This window comes from Falco punctatus (assembly GCF_963210335.1).
Source record: "Falco punctatus genome assembly, chromosome: 7".
In the NCBI taxonomy this organism is placed as follows: Eukaryota; Metazoa; Chordata; class Aves; order Falconiformes; family Falconidae; genus Falco; species Falco punctatus.
This window is the reverse complement of record NC_137587.1, coordinates 33,090,228-33,110,199: the sequence shown is the minus strand read 5'-3', so window position 1 is coordinate 33,110,199 and position 19,972 is coordinate 33,090,228. Positions and strand designations below refer to the sequence as shown.

General features: G+C 35.3%; 1 protein-coding gene across 4 annotated transcripts in view; it reads left to right on the top strand.

The window, feature by feature from the left end:
• Positions 1-19,008, top strand: part of ATG2B (autophagy related 2B) — a 48,186-nt gene extending 29,178 nt beyond the window's left edge. For 3 of the 4 annotated variants that reach the window (XM_080397738.1, XM_080397737.1, XM_080397740.1), the window contains 15 exons: positions 49-219; positions 678-819; positions 1,808-2,010; positions 2,986-3,212; positions 3,917-4,025; positions 5,808-5,993; positions 6,581-6,682; positions 8,389-8,467; positions 9,345-9,549; positions 10,525-10,594; positions 11,573-11,655; positions 12,137-12,258; positions 12,451-12,605; positions 13,609-13,758; positions 14,568-19,008. In XM_080397738.1, the coding sequence (XP_080253864.1) occupies positions 49-219; positions 678-819; positions 1,808-2,010; positions 2,986-3,212; positions 3,917-4,025; positions 5,808-5,993; positions 6,581-6,682; positions 8,389-8,467; positions 9,345-9,549; positions 10,525-10,594; positions 11,573-11,655; positions 12,137-12,258; positions 12,451-12,605; positions 13,609-13,758; positions 14,568-14,798 (2,235 nt within the window). In that variant the 3' untranslated portion in view covers positions 14,799-19,008. The remainder of the gene's footprint in view (positions 1-48; positions 220-677; positions 820-1,807; positions 2,011-2,985; positions 3,213-3,916; positions 4,026-5,807; positions 5,994-6,580; positions 6,683-8,388; positions 8,468-9,344; positions 9,550-10,524; positions 10,595-11,572; positions 11,656-12,136; positions 12,259-12,450; positions 12,606-13,608; positions 13,759-14,567) is intronic. The other variant, XM_080397739.1, reaches the window with a different exon arrangement.
• The last annotated feature ends 964 nt before the right edge of the window (positions 19,009-19,972 follow it).

Genomic DNA, 19,972 nt, shown 5'->3' with positions numbered 1-19,972 from the left:
TTGGGCTAATTTGAAGTGTATTCTTACCTTTCTATTGTTGCTATCTAGACTAAACCACGTTTTGAACTGCACTGTTCCAGTGATGTAATCCATATTCGTACCTGCTCCGATTCATGTGCTGCACTAATGAATCTCATACAATATATTGCAAGCTATGGTGATTTGCATCCACCTGTTAAAACAGAGATTAAACGTGGAGTTAGCAAGCCAAAAATGAAGGTATAAAATGGCAAAATAATATATATTTAACTTTATGCTTCCTGGCAGTATGTTTTAATTTTGATATCCCCATTCTAATTCCAAAGAATGTGAGATTTCCTGCAAAGAAATTAATAGATTGCTTTAAACTTAAATATATTTTAAGAGTAAAACAGTGCCTTTTTTTCTGCTTTTGTCACTTCTTAATATTCTAAAATATTTTGTGCTGCTTACCTATTGTGTTTTATTCTTGTCTAAAGAAGGAAATTCCAGGTACTCTGAGGATCCAAATACCCTGAACCATAATGTTCTAATCTACCTTATGAATCATCGAGCTTGGACTTCCAGCTCACTTGGTTATTTATAAAGTTAAGGTGTTACTTCTTAAAATTTGAGCTGCATATCAAGCCGTTCTAGCAAAATGTTACTCAGCACAATATTGCAATTGCCTATGATGTAAGTGTGTTCCTCTCCTACAGGTAGAGACATTTAGCCAGCCATCTTCCCACGGACCAGGCCTCGCAGAATCAGAGCAACAGATTTTACGGGATTTGATGAGTGATGCAATGGAGGAAATTGAGACTCAACAGACTGCTGCTGCCATGAAGCCAGAGTCTAATGGTGAGAATCCTCTGGAGGCATAAGTACACAAAAAGGACAACTTTTTTGGAGGGAAAATGGGTTTGAAAGTTTTGTGTATGTAGAGATGATGCAACAAGAACGGGTGTGTACCTTTGTCTGAAGTCTTCAAAGTATCAAACAAATTTTGCTTGTATTAACAGTAATGTAAAAGTACATTTGAGCCAAATACATATTACTGAGATACTGAAAACGGCAAGGAAGGAATCTTTGTGGGACTTAATCAAAACCCCAGATTCTCAAGGAGTGTAAGTTAGCATGGGTGTAAGTTTTGTATGGCATGCTGCAGTATGGAGGAATCGGACACCTCTGTTCCGTGTATGAAAGCAGTCCAGAAGGATGGTACAGTTCTGAGTCACAGAAAGAACTTTAGCTGTGAGGAAATCTTTCAGTTAGCAGATAGAGCAAGATAATTGATTTTTATCACAGGACTATGGCTTCTGCATCATGGCTAGAGTTAAATCCCGGTTTTAAATTGGCTAAGGGTTTTTTACTGCAAGTAGAGCATTGCACTATTTCCATGATATCTGGCCCTCTTTTTGATGTTGGAAGGTGAGCAGTCAGTGTAGTACTGAAAGCTATTGATTCTGTGGTCTTACTACCAGAATAAGAAACTTGGACACAAAAAGGTGAGTGTTTCTTCTTTTTTTTTTTTTTTTTTTTTTTTTTTTTTTTTTTTTTTAAATCCGTGGGCTTTTTACAAATAGCTTTTCTGTATTGTGTCAGTTCATGTCTACTAGTAACTAGTTGTGATTGTTGTAATCACTTGCAGTTGTACGGTAGACAAGTTAAAATTTTCAAAAATTTATTTGTGGGAGGAATTGATTCAAGATGTAGTAAACAAATTCCCTTGATGTAATTGAAGTAACAAATTTTAGTTAACTGTTAGGCCATTTTGTTCATATTGTCATATTTTGTAAAGATTGTTCCACTGAAATGTGTTTTTTCTCCACCCTCCTTCAACTCCCAGGAGTTCTGGATGACAGATCTCAAACTCAGGAGCCATCTTGCTCAGATCTCTTCCTGTTTCCAGACGAAAGTGGAAACGTCTCACAAGATCCAAGTCCCACTTATGCTTCATTGACTCATCACCTGATAAATGAGGCCATGGGAGATGTTCCTGCAGAAAGTGATGACTTCTGCATTCTTTTTGCACCCAAAGTTGCTGTTGCTGTAAGATGATTTCAGTGTTAATAAAAAATCCATATATAAACTGAATTAGAGGAAAGCCTATGTAGAATCTGGACAAATTACACTTCATATGTTTTTATGGTATTTTTATCAGTGAGCAGAGCAATAGGAAAATAATCTTTCTGTTGAACTGCACGCATAGTTACTGTTAGGAAGGATTGCAAATATTTTCAAATATGTATGATTTTTCTATATCTCAGCAGTATGTTTTTGGATCTGAATATTACAGTAAACTGTATTGGCAGTTTCCCTACATTTTAGTCATGTTTTATCATTGCCATTTTGACTTACATTAATGGCATAGTCAAAAAAATTTTTTAAGGAAAATACTGTTTTTAGCAAAATAGCAGCTTTGCACATCTTCTAATTATTTATTAATTTCTCTCATAGTCTAAGCTTTCAATGCTTTTATAGGCATATATTCCTTGCAAAACCTCAAAAAAAAAAAAAGCTCATGTGTGTGCCTTTACATCGTTGTGTGTCTACTGCATTAAAAGACTTGGGAAACTGCTGAACTTGCTGAAGACAGCTTGTGTTCATATTTTTCATAGTATCTCTGGTTGTATTCTACTTAATCAACAGAACTAGTTCTGAATCCCTGATTAGAAGCTGTATTTTTCCAGTTATCTTTGAGCTTGTTTGTTTCCAAAAGGGCTAATATGGTAGCTTAGGCTCTTCCAATGCTTTTTGTTTGTTTTCACTTCTTTATTTTGTTTACAGTTTGAGGTTTGTTTTGTTCGGGTTTTTTTTTTTTAAGTACTTCTCAGCTTCTAGTTTATTCTTACATGCTTGTGTCTTTAAGTTACTTGATTAAGAATCATTCCTAAACCCAGCCTTTGTTGTATAAGCTTTTTTTATAGTTTCTTTTCCTTCCATAAGAAAGAATTAAACAAAAATGTCCATAAAGAAAGCAGATTTCACCCTCTCAATGGGATATATTTTTTTTTTTGTAATTAGGAAAAAGAGGAAGAGCCAGTAATAAAAAAAATGGTTGATGATGCAATTATCATAAAAGAAAATCATTTCAGCCAACCTATAAAAAAAACAGATACTAGCAAAGCTCCCCTTCATTTTCCTGTTCCACTGGTACGCTACGTTGTAAAGGAAATTTCTCTTATTTGGCATCTTTATGGTGGAAGGGATTTTGGGACTGCACCACCACCATCTCCAGCAAAAAGTTTTGTGTAAGTGTTTGTGTAAGTGTTGTATGTAATTGTGTAGATTAGAACATTTAAAAATAACCTCAAATCAAAGGAAAATTAAGTAATCTTCCTATGCAATCTCAAGTCTCTGTCACTTGCTTCTTCGCTCCGTGTTACAGGAAATATATCATAGAATGTTATGGGTTGGAAGGAACTTTTAAAGATCGTGTGGAACCTTCTTACTCAGTTTAGCTCTGCACACCAGATTGTGTTTTTTCCTGTGTTTTAATTTAGACAAGCTGTGTTTGGTTCTGGTGGTTTTTTTGGGGATGGCGGGATGGGCTTGGTTTTAAGGGTTGTGTTATAAGTTAGATGTTCCTGAAGAGATTAAGGCTAAAGGAGCATAAGAGACTATCTTACATGACTTCCTAAAAACCAGACTCCAGCTACCATAAGACAAAGAGTCAAAATTAAGGAAATGTTTTATGAATGATAATTTGGTGGGAAGCATACACCTAGCATTTTGCTTAAGTATGCATTCCTTGAACAACAAAAAGAAAATATTTGGTTAACAGTAATACAGCTTCCAGTATATTTTTTTTGTTTTTTCTAGTATGTTTTTCTTTTGTAAACATTAAAATGCTAATAATTTATATATGGTGAAACATATGTGCTTTTAGTGTTAGATTAACAATGAGATAGCTTTAAGTTTGGTCTGTGAGAGTATATTTTTCTTATTTCTCCAGAAGTCCCCATAGTTCTCCTTCTCATACACCAACGAGGCACGGACGGAGTACAGCATGTGGGGGAAGAGGAAGAAACCCAGACTTTCTGATGGAAATACAGTTAAGCAAGGTGAATGACAGAAACATCTTCAGCCGTGACTATCTGTGTGTGACTATCTTTGCATGTTGCATGTATTTGATAACAGCTTTCCATTAGAATTCAGCAGGTTTTCTTCCATTAGTATCTACATCTAAGCAGTCACTTTGAAGGTGATGAATTTAGAATTTGTTTGACAAAAAATATGTTTGTTCTTCTAGCATAGTATTGTTTACTTGCTGAATAAAGATGTTTCTAAAGATAAAGTGTATTATGATATTCCTTAAGTTTTTGTTTATTATAACTATGTTTTGCAGCTGCTGTTATGTTTTTCTGTTTTCAGTTCTCTTAATTGATACACCTATTAGGAAATTAAATTTTCTACCAAAATAGGGATGTAGATGAGTTGAGATGCTCAGTGTATCACTTGATAACTGGATATTAAATAACGTCCTGATATATCATAATATCATTTATTTCTCTCAACGTATTTAGCACTTTCTAGGCATAAGTATGTTTTGGGTTTTTGAGCCTGTGTACACAGAAACTAGGTGGTTGATTCTGGCCCTGTGAAGAATGTTGGCAAGGAATTAACCAAATTTCATGTTAAATGGATAACAAAACCTTTTAAGGTTTTTTCAAACCTTTCCATAAACATGAAAGGCACTATATAAAATCAAATGCCTTTTATAGTCCACATAGTTTCTAAAGCTCAGAAGCTCTGTCAAGCTTGCCAGAAATGTTTGATACTTATTTTAGCCTTTCCTGGAAAAACAATAACATTGCAATAAAAAAGAGGAAAAAAGGAAGCGTTTAATAGTCCACGTAGAAAACGTCTTTATAGAAGTGTAATAATGATTTCTCTCAATTTGCAGGTATTTAGAGTTGGTGTTAGTGCTGAGGCATAAAGCCTGTCTTTCCCTACTTGTACCCTTAACTTGGTTGAATGATTAATAATAATATTTAAACAAGAAATTAAGGAGAAGATGTCGGAAACGTGAATTTTCTGAGCAGTGTTTATGATAAACATCCATTTTTCTTTTCAACATTTCAGATGTTCGTTACCGCATGTACCTTGAGTACAGGGCACTTAGTGTTTCTCAGTATCTGGCCAGTAGAGGGCACTGCTCTCCTTGCCGTGCGTGCTCTGCCGCGTTACGTTGCGGGCACGGATGCTGTGGGGGTTATCGAGGCAGGGAATGACTTGTAGGTAACCACAGTCTTTAAAAATGACGACTCCATCAAGAGATGAGGAAAAGGAGAGAATTCAGAATACTTTAGAATTTGAGAAAGGTAACGGATCAGAATTTATATGGACTAAAGTGAGTAAAGAAAAAAGAACCTGAGATTGGAAGAAGCTACTTGAGAAGCCTGTCAGTAGGGGAGAAACCTTACTTTACTAAGCATAAAAAGTGCAGGATTCAAGAACTGCAAGATTGCCTAGTACAGTCTTCAACATGATGTAGAGAGATGTCAGGATTGAGAGGAAAAAACAGAGCTGATATTAAAATGAAAAGCAAACCTTGTTTGGTTTCACACTGGCTCTGTTTTGGCTTAAATTTTGTGTCCTAAAATATGAACATGTACACAATTAGGAATTGGAAGATTTCTACTGGTAGATATGCAAAAATCTGAATAGCTTTCCGAAATCCTAATATTATTCCTTTAAATTTAAGGTAGTAGATAGGTTTTAAAGTTCTTGTATGGTGGTGTGTTTTGTTTTGTTTTGGTTGGTTGGTTTTATTGAAGTATTCAATTGTTAAAGACTGTTTTTCATTGAAGCTGATTATGCTGGTTTTCTTTCCTGTTTACAAGGTGAAATTCCAGCATGAGGTATACCCTTCGGGAGGTGAATCTAGTCTGTTGGAGCAGCCAGTGTCGCGACAGGTTTTTGTTGTTCAAGACCTGGAGATCAGAGATCGTTTAGCTACATCACAGATGAATAAATTTCTCTATCTCTACTGCAGTAAGGAGATGCCCAGAAAAGCACATTCAAACATGGTATCATTATGAAATATGTTAATTCATTATAATTATAGTGGTTGAACTGTCATTGTGGGGATTGTATACATTTTTTAATCTTGCACAAGGAGGAGTATGAGGTCATGGAACACTGAAGTAATATAACTTGTTTGTAGCTACTTGCTTTGCTCCTTGTGGATATGAAAACTAATTAAAAAATCAGTTTGAATATTAGTATGGCAGGTATTAATGGTTTTGAGATTCTGCCATTTTAAAAAAAGTAGATGTGCAGGACTGCTTTGGTAGCTTTTGCATTTTGTTTTGAGCAACCATCTGCTTGTATGAGTATGATTACACTTCTCACTACACATGCAGACTTGTAGTTTTATGATATACTGTAGTTTTACTGGTTGTATAAAGGATTTATGAATTTGAGCGTTTCCTATTTTACTTTCCTTTTTTATAATATCCGTAGTAGGCTTTTTTTTTTCTTAATACTAGCTTTATAATTGGTAAGTAGAGTCAGATTAGTACAGAGGTTTTGCAGTAAAGGTTTTTGCTAACTCGTGTTCTGAGATGCAATAATTGTGAATGTTATTACTTCTATTTATCCTGCTTTTTTTCAGTTAACAGTTAAAGCATTACATGTCCGCCCAGAGTCTGGCAGATCCCCGCAGGAATGTTGTTTACGTGTTTCACTAATGCCACTTCGCCTCAATATTGACCAGGTTGGTTGTGCCAATGCAAAAACAAAATAATTTTAGGTTTATTTAATGCTACTGGGCTTTTTTACCAGATACTTATACACATTTTATGGGGATGTTTTCTTGGTTTGAAACCTTCTTTTATTTATGAAAAATCACACATACCTTTTGGATCTGTGCCACTCTGTTTATATGCACTTTAGAAATTGCCTTCTGCTCCAGCTTTACAGAGACTAGCCTTTTTTTAGTCTAAAAACTAAGAATATCTGCAGACCTGGCTGTTTACTCAGTAACAGCTTACCTCCTGAGATTTTTGATCATCTGAAATGTTTTGGAATTATGGCTTGTAAAAAGCATATACTTATTCTTGAATGATCTTGCTTTGTTCATGAAGTGACTTTGGTGTTTTTAATTGAAAAAGGTTAATCATTAATCTAGAAGCTGTACACAGCATTTTAGTCAAGGGCACTTGATGCTTAGGGACTACCTCTAGACTCCGAAGGCTTTGGTCTTGCTATCAACTGCAGTGGCATGAAGAACAGAAGTGGGAGAAATTGTTTTACTTTCTTTAGCGAGCCTTTGTGCAAAGTATTTTTCATATACTCAAGAAACAGTTGGGTGTTTTTTCTGCACCAGTAAGGAAGCTACACGTGTTTGTGCATTCCAATTTAAAGTGCAGTTATTCTTTGTTGAGACATTTCTTGCTTAATTTGTCATCTGCGGAGAGATGTGGATTTTGGTTATGGTGTGTTTTTTTTTCTCCCCAAGAGCATAATGAGGAGTTCCATACCTACCTTCTGTTTCCCTCAATACACGTTAGAGACCAGGTTTTCATTTTACTGTTAGAAAAATTGAACACTGTATAGGAAGTGTTCAATAGGAAGGTTGTAATAATTTCATATAGGAAATTTTCATATAGGAAAAAAGCGTAGAAATACTGCCATCTAGTGAGGAAATGCATTCCCTTTTGATTACTTTCCTAAATCTTTTCTCTTTTGTATCATAAACAAAATTCACCTTTACATCTTCTGCACGGTTAACTACAGCTTTCTTGGAAGCACAGGGCTGCATGCAGTAACGTTAGAATTTCTTGTTATTACTACTAAAGTTGTCTGCTTATCAGTTGGAAAAAAAAAAAGGAAAAAAAAAATAGTCCAGATGTCATTAATGATAGGATGAACAAGACACCAGTGTGATGCATCTGTCAAAAGAAGAAAATGGGATGTAATAACTTTTCAGATGTTAACAAGACATTAGCAGCAGAGAGATTAATGACTTATAATGAAGCAGTGGTGAGATCTGATGTGGAATAATTTGTCTGACATTGGCAGACTAATATAAACTATACTTGAATAGCTTTTTATTAGAAATCAGAGAAAAATGTATAGCCATTAAAACACCTGAGTTCTGGAACAGTCTCCAAAATGAGAGTAGAGATGATGAAAACAACCCTGGAATTTTAAGACAGAGCTAGATAGATTATGAAATCATATTGTATGTAGCAGGGGGCAGTAACCAAGGGGATCTTTCTGGTTTCTGTCCTAGATTTCTGTGTGGCTTCTGCACGTGTTAGAGGCTGAAAAGAAGTAGTGTGTTTTGATTCCTATCTGTATAGAAATAAAGAGCTGGCATTGTAGATAATATTTTTTTGAGAATTGGTCTTGTTTTGTGGGGGTTTTGTTGTTGTTTTTTGTTTTTTTAACCTGACTGTATTTTATTTTTGACATTAGGATGCCTTGTTTTTCCTGAAGGATTTTTTCACTAGCCTTTCTACAGAAGTAGAACTCTTAGTTACTCCAGATCCTGAAGGTATACTGTTCAAAAATCTTAAATGAAAGTGCTTCTTCTTTCTCCTTTAATGTGTGTACGTGTCTATAAATTCACATGTGAATTCTGTGTGTGTAAAAACTTATGTTAGTGACCAAACCTCAGCATCAGTAACTAATTTGTTAGAACACGGAAACTTTAGGTATTTTATTATTGTATTTTCTAAATACCAACAAAGAGCTTCAACACCTGGGATCTCCACTGTATGAAAGGTTTCATCAAAATCAGAGCATATTTAATTACAACGTCTGAAAAAATTGAGGACTGTATATATAATATTAGGAATTATTACTGGTAAAACAAATTATTTAATACCTCTATAATATTTACCTCTATTTAATACCTGCATAAAGGAGTATGTCTGTCTAATAGCTTGAAGTTGTGTAAGCCCTAAAGAAAGGAACAGAGTTCAGGATTGTAAATAAGCAGTACAATGTATGTGTACAGTTAAAGCAGCACTTCAACTACACCATCTGATGTAAAAAATCAGTATATGTTGAAAAGTAATTTCCTCTATTAACTATATTTGTGAGTTTGTTAGCAGTTACACTTTCCCTATTTCTGTTGAGATGTCTCACTGAAATGCGTAGATAATGAAATACTTTGCAATACTGCCTGTAAAACTAGATGAATTATTATGCTTATTCATAAACCTCAACTTAGGCTTCTTGTAATAATTTCTATTGATAACTACGATACAATCTTACTAAGAGAAGAGAATCTAAATATTGTCTGGCTAGTAATTCCTATTAATAAGCATTATTGCTTACTAAGGACACAATAATTGTATAAATGCAATCTTTTTGTAATCGCTGTGGAAAATATGAGTCAGTTTACTGTGTATGACTTCTTATCTTAGTTAAAAAGTCTCCTGGTGCTGAAGTTACGTGTAGTTTGCCCAGGCATGTCAGCAGCCTTAAGGACCCAAGTCCAGTCATTTCTTTCTCATCACACAAACAAGCAAATGAAAATGGTAGCATTGATTCTGTGGACGTGGTTAATGGAGATGATCATCATTTCTCACAAGAAGTGACATCGTACAGTGATCAGCCAGTATTTTTCAGGTAAACTTCTGTTACAGAATTTCCAGTGACACAGAGCTGTTCTGCTCAATGTTTTAAGAAAGAGTAATGATAAAGCATTCTGACCTTATGACAAGGTGCTTTTTTTTGTTGTTTGGGGTTTTTTTTTTTGTCTTTTGACTGATTGTGGTAATGAGATTTTTTTTCTATCACTGGAGGGTAACAGGATTTTCTTTATTAACTTTTACACACTGCTGTGCACAAGAAAAAAAATCAAAGCTCTGCCTTCTACAGAACCAGTAATTAGATGTTTTACAAATGAATAAAAACACCAGTGTTTGTACTGTTATGTCTAACAATGTAAATTAGATCTAATATAACCAGAGGTGAGAGTATATAAAGGAAAAGGGTATCATGGGAGAGGTATGAGATTAAAATATCACAAGAGAAACTCTTAATGTAGTCTTGATTGGGAAGTGATTATAAAAATTGTTATGTAGAAGTTTTGTCTTGTGTATTCAGATCATAAGTGCCTCTAACAGATTTGTGCTTTAGGAAGCAGCACAGCGCCCAATTATGAGAGAAGGACTGTGTTCTATTTCATCACATACATCACTAACAGAATTTTTTAATAAGTTCCAGCTGCAGGGCTAAATTGTGTGCACAGAACCATCATTAGCCATACCCTTCTTTTTTTAATAACTGAAATTCATGCTGTGAAAACTGAGGGAAGATGTCATCTGCAGGATTAGTAGCACTTTTGCAGGGCTGTTAAATTTACTATAAATGTTAACCTCAACTAGATCTTAATAAACCAAGAAAAGCCAAATTTGTCACTGTATTTTGTACACTTTGAAGTACTAACACAGTAACTGGAGGATTTATGGTTTATAGAAAAGGGTATGGCATCCTATTCCAGGAGGATAGGAAACCATGGTTTTTTTTTTTTTTTTTTGAAAGATAATTTTCTTTCCTTTTTCATGTTTCTCACTATAAAATTTCCTTTATGTATCCCAGAGAATTTCGTTTTACATCGGAAGTTCCAATACGGCTTGATTACCATGGCAAACATGTATCAATGGATCAGGTTTGTGTATAATGTTGATGATACAGAACAAAAAAATCGATGGTGTTGTCTGTCCATTGTGTTGTTCCTCCCCCCCCCCGCCATGAGTCAGGGTATATTTTTATGCTCCCTGGTCGTTATTGATGTGATCTTGAGAACTGTAGAATTTTTTTTTCTTTTTTTCTTCTCCTTAGTTTCAGTGAAGCTTCACAGTGTTTCACTCTTAATTTGAAAACTAGGGGCTGGATCCTCTGGGTATGATTAACTCGGAATGAGACTTGAAAGTCCCATTAATCAGCTGAGTGGCTGGAGATCTTTGTATACAGTTGTGATGCCCCTCAAAGGATGATACCACTATCTGTTGCCGGAATTGTAAATTTTATTTTCTTCCTCATTAATGCCAGAATAAAGTATTGTCATTTTTTCTCCTTGTGTACTTCCCTTGCAGTCTAATAATAAGGTATGGGTGTCAGTAGCAATGGCAGAATCTAATACAGATTTAAAAAGAAAAAGTTCATAGTTCTTCTAAAAATATGTATTGGTTATCATACTGAGTTTACAGAGCAGACCTCAAAAAATCTGGTTTGTACTCTTGTCATGGCAAGTCAGTAAGAAAACACAAACAAGTAGAAGCAGCAACTTCTTGAATTTGCACTGCTGCCAAAGAAATGCAAACATGAAATAGCAGCTTCAGAATGCCTGGAACATGCCTAATGCCAAACCTATGTTTACATAATTTTTTTTATGTATTAATACTTCTGAAGAAGCCCTTTTGTATCCACGTGTTTTTCTTAGAGTAGGCAGTTAAGCCAGATTCATCTTTTGCAAGTTTTCATGTGGCAATTCATAGCACTGCAACAAGTAGCATTGTGGAGACTGAGGGAGTGTCAGTTTGGACAGAAATACCTGCAATATGAGATGAGATGTTAAAATTATTTCTCACCTACATACTATCCAGAAGGACTAAACTCACGTGATAACAAAATATTTCATTTACAGGGGACACTAGCTGGGATTCTCATTGGGCTTGCTCAGTTAAACTGCTCAGAATTAAAGCTGAAGAGACTTTGTTACAGACATGGGTGAGTTTATTGTATTGGATTAATGTTGATACTGCAATTTGAACAAGTTTGTGGTGAATAACTGATCGTAGCAAGCAAAAAGCAAATTCTCTGATAAGATGCACTTCTAAAATCGAAGACACTCTTTAACTTTACAAATATTTCTCTATTTTAGTTTTTGTCAAATATATAGTGTTCAAGAAAACGTCTATTTTCAGGACAGTGTTTCATATATGTGCTAATCTTGGTGCTAAACTCCTTTAGTTTTAGTTGTATGTTTACTCCCTATTGAACTGGATGTAATTATGCAGTCTTGAACTTCTGTTTTATTAAGCACATATACATGAAACACTTGGGTTAGCCAACAGCAACAAAAGATGACACTTGGGAACAGCTTTACTTTTGTTTAAATGGTATCTGTGTTTACTTCAGTGAATAATGCATTTGTCTTATTAGGAATTGTATGTTAGAAAAATAATAATAACAACTTTATTTATTTTAGTTTATTAGGTGTGGATAAATTGTTCTCCTATGCCATCAGTGAATGGCTTAATGATATAAAGAAAAACCAGCTACCAGGAATTTTGGGAGGAGTAGGGCCTATGCATTCGCTAGTGCAGTTAGGTAAGTTCATTCTTATTTCTATTTAGACACATATGGCATTTATTTGTTTGCTTTTTTAAAGCAAAACCCAACAAGAAAACCCCCCACAACAAGAAAATCCCCGCAATGTTGACACTTGTTTACAGTTCCTCTCAAGGCATTCTACTTATCTTAGAGAACTTTCTAACTAAGGTGTTCTGTCTTCTTTTTCAGTCCAAGGTCTGAAAGACTTGGTGTGGTTACCAATAGAGCAGTACCGAAAGGATGGCCGTATTGTAAGAGGCTTTCAAAGAGGAGCAGCTTCTTTTGGTACTTCCACTGCAATGGCAGCACTGGAGCTAACTAACAGAATGGTTCAGACTATACAGGTATAGTGTATTACTTCTGGAGTCAGACATATAATGAGAAGTGTTGCCAGTAAGTGCTCTATATTAAGCTAATATCTTAATGCTACATATTTAAGGTTGGGAGCATGTCTTAAAAAAAAGACAAAGCAGCTGTTCATATAGGAAAGCGGAGACTAAGCAAAGCTTGTAGCAGTCTGTGAGGTGAGAGCTATGGCATCAATCACAATAGTTAAAAATTGCATTAAAATACTGCTGAGCACCCAAGCTCTTACTGTTTTTAATGTCGTCAGTATATTAGTTTAACACTGAAATACTCAGCTGCACTAAAAAATCACTGATACTAAGAAAGAAGTGGTTTTTGTGCATGCGTATTTTCTAGTATTAGATTATTTTTTTCAAATGTTAGCTTATCAGCATTGATTTAAGAAAAAAACCCCAGAAACACAAAACCAAACAATAAAAATGCATCCAGAACAATACTAATTGTGTTGATGTACATGAAGTCTAAAGCTTTTTTGGATTTAACCCTAAAGTAATCTTGGACTAAACCATTAATAAATTTACGTTCCTTAATGTAAAATACATAATGAAAACACATTTCTGCCCCTGGACTGTATATATGCCTAAACATGAACATATATAGTAATAAAACAGTGGTATTATCCACATAAATTGAATTATGTGTATGCTTGTGTGTTTGCAAGAAAAACATACTGTTGATCAAATGTTTTGGTTTCTATATTTAGCATTTTGTACAGATTAGAGGGTGCCCTTGAAGCAATGCAATCAGAGGGGGGAAAAACCCTGCCAAAAACTACCGCATTTATTATGGAATTTAATGTATAGTTACAGCTGCACCCATTCCAGAAGTTCTTGTACAAAACCTTAATCTGATGTAAGCGAATATTATTTGTGGAATTAGAATTCTTTTCTTTCAGTTATGTCACTCTGTTAGTAGTTTAAATTTGTGATCAGAATACTGTAAGACTTCTGAAGTATTTTTGTATTCACTCCTAATCTTCAGGCAGCTGCAGAAACTGCATATGACATGGTATCGCCAGGGCCTACTTTTATTGAAGCAAAAAAGATCAAACGATTCCCGCGCCATCGTTTAGCTCATCAGCCAGTAGACCTACGGGAAGGTGTAGCTAAAGCTTACAGTGTAGTAAAAGAGGTGAGTGCAAAAGTAATCGTGCTTAACCAAGCTTCAGAATTATTTCCTAAGACAGCAAATAAAATATCAGATGTTTAGTTTAAGAAGACCAAATGAAGAAGGGGGTTTAAATTTTGAACAAGACTGTCTTCAATGGTGATCTTAAACCAACAGAAACGTTGCCTGGAAAAATCAGAGAAGCAGAAATAACGAAGATGTTATGCAGATAAGTGTGAATAGGACTTCAGTGCTCTGCAGTTGTGAGGGTTTACAGTTGTTCTGAGACATGTAAACTTGATTTCCCACCCCAGATCATCTGTTGTGTGTTGTCATCCCCGTCCCCTCCAACGCCCTGTTACTGTCAGTTCTGAGGTGGTTAGAATTTAAGCATAACACTGGATTTAAAAGAAGTGAAAGCTCTTTTTACCATGACAAGGTATCAAAAATTAGAGTGCTAACTTGCTTTTACTGTACTGCTTGTACTTTCCATTAGTTGCACCTGATACCATGTCTAGGAAGTTGGGCCTCAGCTGGCAAGCTTTCAGTGAATTCTGTCATTTTGAATAGCTCACAGTACCACACAGCTTCTTCCTTTAGGCACAAGAAATGCACCGGAAGTTACATGAAATATTTTCATCTTTAAGTTCATTGTAGTGTTATTTTAATCTTCATGAGGAGAACTAAATCGTATTTATATCAGTATAGCTGTACTACAGCTATAATACAAGTCACAAAGATGACAAATGCTGGGCAGTTTAATTTTCCCTTTAAAGTTAGGAGAGGCTGCTTTTTCTTTTTCAGTGTAACTAATTTCTGTTCATTTCTCAAAGGGGATTACGGACACAGCCCAAACCATCTATGAGACTGCTGCTCGTGAGCATGAAAACAGAGGAGTAACGGGAGCAGTAGGAGGCGTCCTCCGCCAAATTCCACCAACTGTGGTGAAACCTTTCATTGTTGCAACAGAGGCAACCTCAAATGTCCTAGGTGGAATGAGAAACCAGATCAGGCCAGATGTGCGTCAAGAAGAGTCTCAGAAGTGGCGCCTTGGGGAGGATTGAGATTATAAATCTGGCTCAGCAGGCAGGTAGCAAGGCTGGAAATGCAGAAGACTGTCCCCTTGTTGGGGGGAGCTCACTTTGTGTTGTCATGCTCATCTCAGGAACAAATGAGATTTGCAACTATAATTAACAAAACATCCAACCAAAAATATTTATGAAGTGAAAAGCAAATTGGTACTTGCTTATACTGTGTGTTACCAATATATTTGGTAGATAGTGCCAAACATAGCGAAGCATGCGCTGCCAACTCAGAGACATGCTTGCTCTGTTCAGTTTACCATATTTTTCTTGGTAGATTTAACACCTGAAGCAGTAGCCTGTATGGTGAAACTAAGTATACTTTAAAGATGTTTTCTGACCATAGTCAAAGAACTGTCTTGAATAAAGGGCTCTGCAGATGCTCTTCACTGACTAAAGGATAAAAGCTTTCATTTTGGACATGAGACATGAAGGCTATGTAATATGGAAACACATAAGATAATATCTTTTAAGTGGTCATAAGCATCGCTTTTAGTGTGGCACTTACAGCAAGGGCAAGCTTGATAACCATTCAGAATTTTGATTCAGTGTTGATACACCTGTGAACAGGATTTGTTCCTAAATATTAAATACCTACTTTTGTGGGTCATTGAAGAACCTGAATGTTGCAGAAATGTTCTGTTGTGTTGCACTTTAAAGGATATGGCCTGTATATTGTGCTTTTTTTATAGTGTGAATAAAATGTAATGTGCATTATCCTTTATGTGGTTTAGAAGCTTACACAAATTATTGAAAAGAGCATCATTTGATGATGATCCTACAGAAAAGTGTCTTAAATTTGTTTAAACTCATATGTACAAACACTTTTGTCTTCTATTACACTAATTACAATGCTAAAAATATTCTTCAGAAAAACAGCAGTTAAATATTATTGTGGCCAACAGTTCTTTGTAAGAGTGATAAATCCTAAGTAAAACCAAATTGCTTCATAATTTTGTAGTTAAAATTCTATACAGACTTTATTTTAATAATCCGCTTTTATTTTAAGTTCATATTGTTGCAGATTTGCTGCTCTCGCAGGGTATTTTTAATTTAAATTGTGTGGCATCAGTTAGTTGACAATGAGTATTTGGGGTCATTTAATTTGAACTGGGGATGGGTGAGAGTATTTAAAAAAAACACTGAAAAATCAAAGTTGGTACTGACATTATTTACAGTTTAATAGGTAACTAGGGTCTCCACAGAGTTTTATTAAGCAACTGGCGTTGTGCCATTTCTGGGCAGTTAAAAGGCTTGGCACTGACTGTGCAGGAATAAACTTTTTTCCCTTGTATTAGCAAGAGCTGGACGATAAAAAGACTACTCTGAATAGGGAAAACACTTATTTTGAATTTCAACACCTTAACACTTTGGATGACTAGCCCGAGCATAAGTTTGTTATAGTCATATGCTTGTTGTAAGTGGAAATCTTGCAAATATGCAACGTGGAGAATCTCCACTGAAAAAGGGACACCAGATGCTATCAGTCAGACTTCAGTCTTTAAGGGTGATGAGGAAGTAGTTTCCCTCTCTTTTATTTAATACCTGCCCCTAGCAAAAACTTTGCTGATGGGCCTTACAGGACAAATAGGAGTGTATGAAGGAAAACAGTTACTGTGTCTTCATCCTGATACTATATTAGCTATTCCTGAACATCAGAGAATCTGACTGAAAGGTAAATTATTTGAAAATGTCCCCTCTGCTGGGAAGACTTATGTCATATCTGCTTTATTTTGTCTAAAACAAAACTCCATTTACAAACAGATTCTTGCATTGGGGACAGGTGATATGACAGTTTTGTTTTCATTCGCTGGAATTTTCTAAGTTTTGGTACGCTTTGAAGACCTGGTTACTTCAGTTAAATGACTTTCTGTAAGCAGAAGAGAGAAGCTTTTGAGAGGACAAATACCTGCAGATTTAATGACATGAATACTTGCTGCAGTTCATACTTGTGTCCAGTAACTGGGGAGCTCTACCTTAGTGAGAGCTCAAAGCTTGAGCATTTTGCACAGGAATGAGTTCCATATTTGTAATTTGGCACCTCCTGAATGCCTTCTCAAGAAGTGGTGGTGAGTCAATGCAAGTAAGTAGCAATGTATTATTTTCATTTGCAATTACCATGCTATGTAATTTCAGCTGGTCCAGTTCCTTCATTTAACTGGAGTATGCTGTAGTAGTATAAATCTACATGTTTTCTTTTTGACATTGGTGAAAAGGAGGAGTGGCATTTCAGTTTTCATTTCACTTTCAGTCCTGTCGTGATCTGGTTGTATTGCAATGCAATTAGAATATATTTTTATATTGAGGGCATGCTGTCAAGGTAAAACACGTTTATAGTGTCTCTCTCACTGTCAGCTATACATGTTGTACAAATTTATTAAAATTCACTTTTCACTATGTAAACCCTTGCGTTTACTGCTTGCACTTTACTGAGCCCTTTCATTGAAATTGATTTAAATTTTTTCCAACATTTTATTTTTACAAGCAGTTTCTTAATTTTTGAATGTATATTCTGCGTTGTTTTTTAGTTGTAATGTGATCTTGTGGTGCTTGAAATGGTTAAAAGAAAAACACAAAAAAACCACCCAAAACAAGCCCCAAACCACAAAACTTGCCAAACTAGTCTTTACATTAGGACATTGTTTTCAAAATGTCTTGTATAGTGTGGCTTGTGTTTTAAATCAAAAAGTATATATTGTCTATGAGAAGCAATTCATCAAATGCTCTGCTCAATACTGTAAGCGTTTTCAAGCACTTAGAAAAGTATACGAAATGAGATTTGACTCTGGATGTATTTCCTGGAAATGGAAGCCTATGGATACATTACTGTATTCTCTGTTAGCACGAGGATATCTGCAAAAAATGTTGTGCTTGAATTTTCCACTGAGATCAGTTGCTGTGGACACTAACACTTACCATAGTTGTAGTGGGTTGAAACTGGCACGGTCCATGTTTAATGTTCAAATTCTTTAACGTTCAACTGACAAACACTGCTACTGTTACCTAGTCCGATACTGTCCTGATAGAACTGTCACCCTGGGTGTTCTTAAGTATCGTAGCACTTCAAATAATACCTTGATGAGTGCCTGGGAAATACCTGACAAAAGACAGCCATCTGTTAAAAAAACCCAACAAACAAAAATCATGCTTCGTAAGAATCTGGGCAGCGACTGAAAGAACAAATCATCACATCCGTGCAAAGGCAGCTTCCATTTTCTTTCCAATATCTGTTGATAGTTCCTTAATATTGCAGCTTTTTAGCAATGTAGCGTACCCTATGCGTACTGGCTAATGATGAGCATTAGGTTAGTCACCAGTGATTTCGTATGTGCTTAAGGGATGTGTCTGTTTTTATTTTCTCATTAAGTGGTCGATTATGAATATCCATTGCTTGCTGTCACTTGCAGTTGCTTGATTGAGTTGCCAAGAAAGGTTTCTACTAAACCAAAAAGCTGTTAAATGGTTATGAACAAGACACTTACTGAACATGATCCATATACCTGCAAATGTGATACTGATTTTACTTTAAATATTGACATGTATGCATTTTGTAAAACAGTGAAATCAAAGAATTTGTTTAGAGTAGTTAAATACTTCTAAATCTCTTAAATATTCGAAATCTCATGGCAATATAAGCATTGTCAGTTTGGTTCCCTAGTGTGCATAGTTCTCTTGGTCTCCAGGCCTCATGACTTAAGCTTTTGACAACTGTTTTAAGTTGCTCTACATGCTGAATCTTGTTTACAGTTAAAAATTTAGATACTACAAATTAAGTACATAAATACAAATCATGCATTTGTACTGGATTTCTTAATAGTAAGTTAGCTCAGACAGAAACACAGCAATTTGTGTATATGTTTGTGTATTTTTTACATTTTTGCATTTATAGTAGGTTTGTGGTAATGTTTGTATATAGTTTGCTAGTGTAAAGAATATAATCTCATGAAATAGAAACCACTGTAAGGGAATTGACTATTTCAACTTGAGTTATTTTGCTTAAAGTTCTTGTCCCCTCAGTATGTCTTTGAGAATTATTTTTGACCATAATTTATATGGCACCAAAAGTGTATATTTTAGCTTATTAAAATGCTGAAAGGCCTGAGTGCAAATAGGTTGTCCTGTTAAATATGTTTAATGGAAAAAACATAAATTTGTAACAATACATAAATAAATATCTTAATTTGTTCCTTGAGTTGGTTTTCTCTACCTATGGATATAACTAACGTAGAAAATAGTCTCCCAAAATAAGAGTTAACTGTTAAAAGATTTTTACCTACCTGGCTATACAGCTGAACCTCAAAAAAAAATAAAATAATAGTAATGAAAAAGAACACTTTAAAATTGCATGAAGGTCAAAAGCTAGCAAATAAATTAACCTGGCTGATAGAACTTTAACCCATCTCTGCTGTGCATCCACAAAGTGTTCCTTTGACTGTATGATGTACTGTCTCCCACAGGCCCATTGCCACGTTTACTGAGTGTGTATGTCTTACCTCCACGTTCAGTGGAGATTTTAAAGCTTTATTAGCTTCCAAAACCTGTGAAGAATGCAAAATGATTAATTCCTTTCAGGATGCTTGTATGATGTCCACCTTCACAGGCACTTAGTTACAAGCATCTGAAAAGAGATCTTGGAAGGCTGAGTACTGAGTGGTATTAAACAGTGGCGGTAGTGCCAGATAAAAATGATACACAATGTGACAGGTGTAAATAATGTTTTACTGTATTTTGTAATGTTCTTATAGCTTAAGGAAAAACAAAAATGTCACTATATAATGCCTGGGTAACTCTTCTGTCAAACAGTAACCCTTCATTCAAGAAAGAAGCTGACTTCCACCCAGTGCAACTCGTCCTCCCTCTTTTTGTAAGCAAGACCTTATGTGGATTAACTTCCAGTGTCAGTATTTTTGTTGAAAACCTCTTTTTTTCTTTTATTTAAGAAAGTTCTGTATAAGCAGAATGAAAGCGAGTGAGACTTTTTTTTTCTTTGCAAGTAAAGTGGACAAGTTTCTTCTCAGGTTTTCTAAACATTGCTTGTAAAAGTGATCATGGATATTTGAACAAATGCTGTGCTGAGGGAAATGGGAATCACAGAGGATAAATAGGGAATAGCTTGGAATTAGTCATTGATCAACCCAAGAAAGTATGAAAAATGA